This window comes from Dreissena polymorpha, chromosome 11 (assembly GCF_020536995.1).
Source record: "Dreissena polymorpha isolate Duluth1 chromosome 11, UMN_Dpol_1.0, whole genome shotgun sequence".
Lineage (NCBI taxonomy): Eukaryota > Metazoa > Mollusca > Bivalvia > Myida > Dreissenidae > Dreissena > Dreissena polymorpha.
The window spans coordinates 13,291,312-13,300,949 of NC_068365.1; the positions used below are offsets into that span (position 1 = coordinate 13,291,312).

A 9,638-nucleotide genomic window follows, 5' to 3' on the forward strand; every position below is an offset into this window, starting at 1 on the left:
GCGTGTAGCGAAAGGTTTGTACTACACTAAAATGCACTTGTAACGTACCACTTAATTAATCAACATACCTCGATTAGTTATCAACGGTTTTAGTCACAATTTTGAGAATAAACTGATGAAATATATTTAAATATTTCTTATTTGACTTGAACTACGATTCGATGAATAACCATACAATGAGATATATCACTCCAAAAAAAAGTCAACATAAACAATCCAAAATGAATTGCCTTCAGTAAATATTATTAAACCGTTTCTCTCAATCGAAGATTCACTTAATACGTATCTTTTGCTCGTTGCTAAGAATCATTTTCGGTCGTTACGCTTGGACGACACTTGGACACATATATCTCTTCGAGAATCCATATTCTAAGCTGAATACCGATAAAATGTTCATCTATTACCGAATATAGGTTTATTCAGGTTCATGTAGGGTTTAAAGTTGCGCCTTAACTACGATTCAACTCGTAGCAAATTAGTGTACTCTGATTGTTAAATTAAGTAATTGTAATGGCAGAGAAAAATTTAAACTAACTCTTGGTGAAATTGAAATATCCTTTGCAAATGCAAAATATGACAGGAAATGCTGTTTTTTGGTTATTTTTTAGCAAAAGAGAAGAAAATAAGTGCATGAAATGCATTAATTCAGATTATTTGATCTGGAATAGTTGTATTTCAAGTAGACTCCCACCCTAATATAGCAGAATAAGGGTTAAAATGCTTTCCGACTTAAATTCAAAGGCATATTGGTTGACCGTGAAGCGTTAATTTGCTACATAAAGTCAGAATTCATCGCCAGGGACTATGTGAGTCACTAACGAAACAATAGCTTGTGCTTAAAGCATAACATTTAAACAGAGCCCCTTTTCAGCAACACGGAATGGCGGCCATTTTTACAGTATGAACAGTGCAGCAAGCATTTAACTGAGCCAGCCTTCATATTTAGTACAATCATGAACAAGCTTTATCTCTTTCTTTTATTCATAGAAATACATTTAATATACATAAAATTAAGTAAATGCATGTTGTTTTTTTAAACATTTTATATCTATTTCTATTGGGTACTTTGACTTTTTCAGGCAGAGGAATGTTTGCGGCTGAGCCGAGGGCAACTTGATAAGGGTTGTTGATGCCAAAACAGGTAATAATACTAATTTACTATCATGTACACAATCAAATAAGTATATTTAGGATGCTTAAGGTGTGGCAACCTGTCATAATCAGGTTTATGGTCACTCAAACCCTTGCCGTCGTGTAATTCCTTGTGCAGTTTGTATCGATAGTTCCGCGCTCTGACACGTAAAGCTCGTGCTCTGTTGGCAGCGGAAGTTGGCACTCAACAGGTTTATCCATGTTCCTGAGTATTGATGCAGTACAGCTGAGTTGATCTGCTACTTGCAACCCTACAATAAGCTTGTTTTTTGGTATTTTTTCACAAAATATGCTTACACTCATGGTTGCGGCTTGAAAGGGTGTCGCCTCCGACTTAAACATTGGATTGTTGTAGCAAGTGTCTCCTTCATCATTTACCTTAGAAGGATCTTTCTGACCAAATGTGTCACTTTCAGTTACCAGTTTTGTTTTCTAATATGGTACATGCTTTTCTCATTCAGTGGTTTAAGGGCAGTATTGACCTTATGTGTTTGTCTTTACATAGAAAGGTGAGATGGAGCTATGATATTTGTTGTGTTGAGAATTCTGCGGGAAGCTGTGTCCTCAAAAGAAGTACTAGAAACCCCTATTTGGAAGCCTGCATTGTGCTGAGCTGCCTTCCTGCCCCTGTTACTTTATGGAACCGCATTGCTAAGCTTATAATGCTTGCCTACATACATGTATCTTGTTCAAATATTTTTTTCCTTCCAGCCTTAACACCTATATTGAGCAACTTTTTCTTCTGCTTGGTTATTAATCCTATTTTGACCTGACTATCACCTTTAAAATAGTCAAAGTACTAATTGTGTGCCCTAAATATGCAATTTTGTATTCCCTTTAACCTCTAAATGTGAGCTGACAATGCATTTTCACCACCTGCAGCAGTTTTAAGGCAAACATGACATTATATACTATCATTTATCATTGGTGACTCGTAATATAAGAGGGCTCCGACCAACAATGTGCTTTCAAAATTTCACACTTTAATGGTGTGAAACAACCAGTTATTGGAAGTTGATTGATTTTTACACTCCAAAGTATCTTTGTTCTCTCATTTTGACTAATGTGTTCATTGTCTTTGATGAAATTTTATATACTTTGCTATGAAATTGACATTTTTCGGGTGATTAAAAAAACAAAACATTATCAAAATTGCTTAAAGTGGAAATATCTAACACATTGCTTCTTTCCCCACCCAGCATAAGCCCAACGTGCAGGTCTATTTGGTTTGTTTTGGTATTTTGTTGCAGATATTGAACACAACAGCTTTAAATCTTAACGGGACATTTAAGCTTTAACAGGCCTCAAATCGCCTTCTTTGGACCGAAATCACCAGCATGTGAAAATATGGTATAAAATGGCCAAATGGACAGATAATCCAGCCAAACTTAATATATTGGTGCAATATGCATAGGAAGATAATGATATGCAAGAAAAACACATTTTAATTAGAATAAATTGTTCCTTTATGTAACAATATACTACATATTTTTGGAGTGCAATGCTATACTCTAAAAAAATGAACATCATTTATTCGAAGGCACAATTCTCTGTAGGGGCACTTGCCATGCCTTTAGAATATTAATAATTAAGAATATTTCTTTGTGCATTTGGTAGGGAAAACATTGTTGTTTACTAGGAATTCACTGTTTTGCTTGAAGGTTGGAAACTACATGAGACTTTGACAGATGGCGGAAACCCTCATGAACTGGACAGAAGCCGGTAAAAAGATGGCCGTAAACAGTGACCTTTGATTCGTGGCGAGTTCTTTCTTACATATCGCATGACCTATCTTTTGTATTGTTTGAATCATTGCGGCTTGAAATGCTCTTTAAGAAAAGGTATGGTTTTGGGGGTCTCTATGCGCAAAAGTTTGACTTTATTTTATGTTGAAGTTATTGCTTTTACATTGAAGTTGTGTAGGAAATCTTTTGGTATATTGTGACTTCAAACAACACCACGCGATTGTAAGTAGGTCTCATATGCAGTTTTTCAATAATAAGAATTATAAAAGTATTGCGTTAGAAGTGCCTTGGATTACATCGTACAAAACAAACATTACCTGATAGTAAAGTAATTAACGCGGTTGAAATACGATGCAATGCGTTATAATATGTAAATTGTAAGGAAATGACTTGAACTTAATGAAAGGATATGTACCGGTAAATAACAAATCCTTTATAATTAATTAATATAAGGGAAAAATTGAAACCCAGAATAGAGACCGATTATCAACAAATTCCATATTCGGTGTAAACAATGTTAAACGTGTACATGCACTATATGCAATGTGTAAAACATTACTTTTGAAATTTTGATTATTTTTTTGTTTTCGTTAGAAATGTAAAACTATTAAATTCAATAATAAATAAGGAAATAGTCGCATGCAATAAAGACGATTCAACAACTGTATTTTCCAGGTAAGTGTTTATAAGTAAATTTATAATTACGAAAAGTGATGAGGTATTTTCAAATCAGATTTACTAAAGTATATTGCTGTCATTACGTTTTAAATTTCAGAATTGATGCTTATAATACGCATGATCTTATTTGAAACAAATGATACAAGTTTTACTTTATATATTGATATCATAGACAGTTAAGAAATGTATTATTTGTCACCCACCATACGGGGGAATGATGTTAATCGAAACCGAAGATCCACGAACCGGCGGATATAGTTTTTGTGTGTGTAGTAATCGAGTTCAGCGGGACGTTATCATATGGCCATTGTTCCAGGATGACCTTTCTAATTGTGGCAAGAATAACAAAGTGCGAGATACAGGAGACGCCCAGTTTCAGAAATGACAGTTGGTATTTAAGTGCCCGGTGTGAAGCCCCTAGTACACTGCACCTCAGTTAAACACCCTAGCGAAAGACGAATAAGTAGGTAAGAGTTGGTCCAGCCGTTGTGTTCATTAAAACATAAACACCACTCGGTGTAAAAGTGTGACTCCCCATTGTCATGGTATGCTAATTTAATGCAATCATTGATGCATGCGGTTTTACAATTTGATAAATTAGATGCATATAGCATATATGTGTTTCATGTGATCTTTAACCCTGCACATTCTTTACGAACATATTTATAACCACCGGTTATAAAGTAATTCAATAGATATATATAACGATATCCTTGCCCGATTTTATTTGCAATCACATAACGATGACACCAGTAAAATCCAGGATAATATATTATACAGATTTCTTTGATTAAATTTGACTGTAATAATTGCGAAGCAAAGAATGCATTGAATGTAGCCTGCGTTTTACATTGTTTTATGAAGAACATAAATAACAAATGAAATATATTTTATAATTGAATAGGTGATGCAAGAACATACACTTTGCCTTTAAGGTATGATATAAAAAAAGTTGGTGTGAAACTATTGTTGAAACAATATTGTTCTGATTAAACAGAGTTATGCAGAGTCAACCATCAATATTATATCTTAGAGCTAGTAATATTTTGCAGCGTCTTAAATCATATTGACACACACAATATGGCGATATCTAATGAGTGCTACACATGATTTACCAACACGACTTGTTTTAACATATGCATCTTGAACGGGGTGAAAACAATCTCGCGATCTCGTAAATTTATATTTATACCACCGCAAGCCATGTTTGACAGGCGGATTATAAGAGTCATACTGGTTGATTTGTCGGTTTCTCCGCATGAAATGTTACACGTTTATGGAGCGGACTACTTCTAAATTCCTCACGCGAATGAAGTGAAACTTAAAAAATGTCATCACCGTGAGGTGTCGATTTGCAAGATACAATGTCCACGTGCGCAGTTTTTATTGATTTCTGAATTGTTTGCTCTAAAATGTATACGAAGCAGTTCGGTGGATGTCTATAAAGTAATGTCAGTTAAACCAAAAAATAAGTGTTCAGCTAAATATTTATTCAATCAAGGTAAAGATATAATTACAAAGTAGCACACATGAACGTTCATGTATCAATTAATTATTACTCAGTATAAATAACGCACTATGGTCTCGACAATCATCAACTGTTAAGATGGTATAAAACATAAAAAAGTATCAATTTACCCGCTACCCGTTTGTTGTCAAATCCGGGATGATAATCTTAAAACTAATTTATGTGCGTGAAGATTGATAAATACGATAACAAAACACCGATCAACGTTAGAATGTGTCTTTGTAAATAACGAGAGCGTGTTTATCGTTTGAACATCACAAATGATTTAGTGGCTAATGTTAGGCTATACATTATTCATTTGAAAGGCATTTAAGCTTTTATACAAAGTATAATATGAAATGAATTACGGATATATGCTTGAACCAAAACCTACTGCTAGCAACAACTGTCAAAATGTCTCAAGAAATCAGTATAACTGTATTTATATATTTGATTACATATATAGAAACGTGTACATTGATTATGAAAGAATGAAAATCAGAATACATAAAATATATAAATCATTGTATACGTCCAAAATGTGCATCTCCTACGTAACCACGGCAGTTTGGCTTGTTTTGTTACCACTATTTCTATACTTGTCTAAGTATAGTTTCGAAATAAGCATACATATGGTTATAATTAAAAGTTATGCATGAGCTAATCGTATACAAGCAATTTTCACACAATTATGGACGTATTATTTAACGTCAGTTTAACATCCTTCAACAAATCTATGCATGTCCTCCTTGAATTCTTTCTCGTCCACCTGACCGTCACCTGAAAAAGAGGTATCACGTAAAAACCAAGCAAAAATGCATGGCGTATTCCGGAGATCATTGTATGCTTTAAAGTCGCCACCAGTCGAGTAAAGTGTCGTCCACGATTAGACTGTGCAGTCCGCACAGGCTAATCAAGGACGACACTTTCCGCCTAAACAGGATTTTCGTCAAGATGAGCCTGTCCTTAACGAACAATACAATAAAGGCGGAACGTGTTTACACTGATTAGCCTGTGCGGACTGCACAGGCTTATCAGGGACGACACTTACGCACATGCATTAAACCCTTTTTTACAGAGCGCGGCCCATATATAAATTAAAATTTCAGCTGCATTAGCAGAAGATAAATATTACAATAGCATCTGGTCTTTTATTTATTGCAAAGAACCAAATGCCTAACATTATGACACACGACACATGTTATACACGTCAAACACAAATATATAGCAAACACATACTCATGAACTCAATCAGGGGCCACCGACCTGAACCTTACAATGCACGGCATAAGGGGCTTCTTATTCACAGAGCGAGACACATATGAGGTTGAATCATAAATAACATTAACTCACCGGATTTGTCAAGCGCCAGAGCCAATTCTCTTGTTGTTTCGCTGTCTCCAAAAATCGCTTCGAGCTCATCCCTTGTTATCATGTCATCTCCGTTTGCATCGTAGATGTCGAAAGCGCACGGATTAACGTGAAGTATCACTTTGAAACGCTCCGGCTCCCCCTGCAACGTTCAATGGTTTAACAGGTTGACACGAACACACACAGACAATTTGATTGAATGCTTGCCTTTGTTAATTTTAAATACAATACCATTGCTTTTACAAATGTATATATGTACTCTTCCGTAAAACATGTATTCTTGATCACTCATCGAAGCATTTTTTTTTGTAATTGACCGGTATCATCGGGTTATGTAACAGTATTGAATTTGTAAACTTTTACATTCGGTTACTTACTTTTCAAACGACTGACTAACACAGGAATATGTTATAAATTATATAAAGGTCAGAAAATATGTAATATGTGTATTTCCTGATATTCAGATATATGATTTGCAGTATTTAATATTGTTTTACACGAAGACTCATTCGTAAAAAAAAATATCATAACTATACCAATGTCTTTATTGTACAAAATCCTTTCTTACAATATTTGACTCTTTTTGGACTTTCTTTCCAAGTCATGTATCGCAGACACTGTGATATTTACAGAAGGCACACGCTTGATTTTAAGGTTTTGCCATAATTGAGAGCGCTGTTCTACAGATCCGATGATTGCGGGTTCGATTCCCGGCTCGACCGCATAACTTATGTGGTGATAAGTCATGAATTCCTTTCTACGGCCAGTCACGCCTTTATTTCAAGTAAGGCAGTTGTCAGTTACTATTATCTGTACTTTAAACTGGGAAACTAGACATCGTAGGAAAATGCGAGAAGATTATCTGACAGCTGTGATTTGACTGAAATATTGTAGAAAAATCAGAATATTTTTTTTAACAAACATAAATTAATTTAAACTTACATCAGTGCTTCCCCTTTTCCACCAACCCATGGTTCTGCTGCCGCTAACGATTGAAATAACACCACTGACAAGCCCAAACAACCAACGGCGAGAAGGATCTAGTGGTCCGCTGTCCTCGTTGGTTCTGGCACTCAAGCCCTCCTTGTTGGTTCTGGCACTGAAGCTCAAAGCATGTGTCTCACCACACGAGACGCATGTGAGGACAAACGCTAGAATCAGCACGTACAGCATATTTGTCCTGCAAATCGTTCAAATATATACACATTTACTAATGCTTTTACTTTTGCTTAGATATAAGTATATGGCAGGGTATAAATCTTAAGGTAGTGTAAAGACTATTACACTCAAGCGTTTTTATACGATGTCGTCTGACGTCATCATTCATAATAGAGTGCACTGAAGTATATGCAGCTACATTCGGGAAAGTCTGTTTTATTTCGGTTTTTGTTGAAGAGAATCAGTTTTTTAAAGATTATCAACATACTTAGTTTCGTTTAGAAAGCTTGCTGTTCACAAAGTGAGAAATAATACCGTTATATTAAAAATATGGAAAACCAAACGTTGGGATAAGCTTTCTTAAACTCTGAACAAACCTTGGCATTTATACTTGTAAAACAGTATTTTTCTTTCAAATAGACATTAGGAAGCGATCTATATTGGATTGTTATCGTGTTATAATAATTACTTTCTACTTAATTGGCATATATGTACTAATTGTGATATTGTGATAGTCGGACATATATGATTATTATATTTTATAGTAACATTTTGTTCCGCATTGCATTATGCGCAGTTGCGCATGTGTACATATTCTTTGTGATCATAAGGAGGTAAACATAATTAATGAAAAATTGCAAATGCCAGGGTGAAGAATCGACACCCACTTCGCATCAACAAAAACACACAATTTTCTCTTTGGGTCGGAAACGAATAAAACAAGTCACCATCATACGCTATTTATGTATGCGTATTTTATGATTTATATATCATATATTCCAGATATAACCATTAAATACATTAAGAACAGGGTCAAATTATACAGCCTCGGCAAATTTATTATTTTATAAAAACAAACTAACCCGAAAATGCATTTCTTTTTCTCTGATTTCATTTTTATATACGGCACATTTTTGTTTTTTATGTAAAGCATTTACTCCTTAATAGTTGTTTCTGACTTTAAAAAAAAATTAAATGTTAAAAAAAACACGACTTGGTACAGCTTCAAAAAAAATATATGACCCGCCACTGTCTTAAATTGTATGCAAAAGTTATATGGTATGTACAATTAACAATCAATACATTCCCCAAAATAATCAAATTTATTTAGTGCTAAAGTTAACATGTGCATTTTCTTAGTACATAAATAGGTTCTTAAAAAGATCCATATGATAACAGGTCTATGAAAAGATTTTCATCTTTTACAGACCAGTGTGTGCGACCTTTAATGTTTTCTGCGTCGGTTGTCTTTATTTAATAATTTAATTTAATTCCCTATTAAAGTAAAGCAAGATATTTGTTATCACAAACAATTGAATTAACCGACATGTTCTCCATACTTAATTCGCATTTAACAAATTAAACAAATTCATTTTAAAGCAAAACAAAAAAACAATCTATAAGTTTTACCTTTGGTTTGAATACGCGTTCACGTTGCCTGTTGAATTACTAAGACCGCTCGTCCAAGCAGAACTACCGGTGGCTGTAGACCTCCTTTGCCTTTCCTTCTCCAACGTCTGAATTTATAGCAATAAGCCCGATGGAATCCGGGATTGTACCCGGGCAAACGCCTACGTATTGCATCCGATTGGTTGGTATGATAATCCCCAGATACGGCAGACGCCTGAGGAAAACTTCGATTTCAGCCACTGACATTAATAGAATAAAACGAATAATAAGAATGTTATCGAGATAGGTAGCATGGAGCATGGGTGGTCGGAGGAATTCTTTACATAGAACGTGATGACACTACAATAATCTAAACATGCCTATATATGGTAATATTTGAATTAGTTTGCAAACAAAAAGATATGCAGCCATACAAATTCTTTCCGCCCTGCTATATACCTTAAAAACTATTCAGATTTTAATGAGTAATCGCATTAAATGTAACATTTAAAAATAGTATGTCAAATGTCAAAGTCATAATGGTTGCTTTGGGTGATAATAATTTACAAATGTTTACCATTATCCTAACATATTGCAGCAACATTCCCAAGGCTAAAAGTCAAGAGGAGACACAATAT

At 34.6% G+C, this 9,638-nt stretch overlaps 1 protein-coding gene across 1 annotated transcript; it reads right to left on the minus strand.

Annotated features, from left to right (window-relative positions):
* Positions 1-5,501: 5,501 nt before the first annotated feature.
* On the minus strand, positions 5,502-9,239 carry LOC127851393 (uncharacterized). The gene is made up of 4 exons (XM_052385149.1): positions 9,022-9,239; positions 7,396-7,633; positions 6,436-6,595; positions 5,502-5,862 (listed from the first exon to the last, which is right to left on the minus strand). The coding sequence occupies exons 2-4, from the start codon at positions 7,624-7,626 to the stop codon at positions 5,798-5,800; spliced, it is 456 nt and encodes a 151-aa protein (XP_052241109.1). The 5' UTR covers positions 7,627-7,633; positions 9,022-9,239; the 3' UTR covers positions 5,502-5,797.
* Positions 9,240-9,638: the final 399 nt, after the last annotated feature.

Bases quoted from the DNA above. Each gene is read 5' to 3' on its own strand.
- LOC127851393 (XM_052385149.1), bottom strand. From the start codon at position 7,626: ATGCTGTACGTGCTGATTCTAGCGTTTGTCCTCACATGCGTCTCGTGT. The intron at 6,596-7,395 runs GTAAGTTTAAAT...TGAACGTTGCAG, and splicing joins GGAAAAGGGGAAGCACTGAT to GGGGAGCCGGAGCGTTTCAA. The intron at 5,863-6,435 runs GTGAGTTAATGT...CCTCTTTTTCAG, and splicing joins TCTGGCGCTTGACAAATCCG to GTGACGGTCAGGTGGACGAG.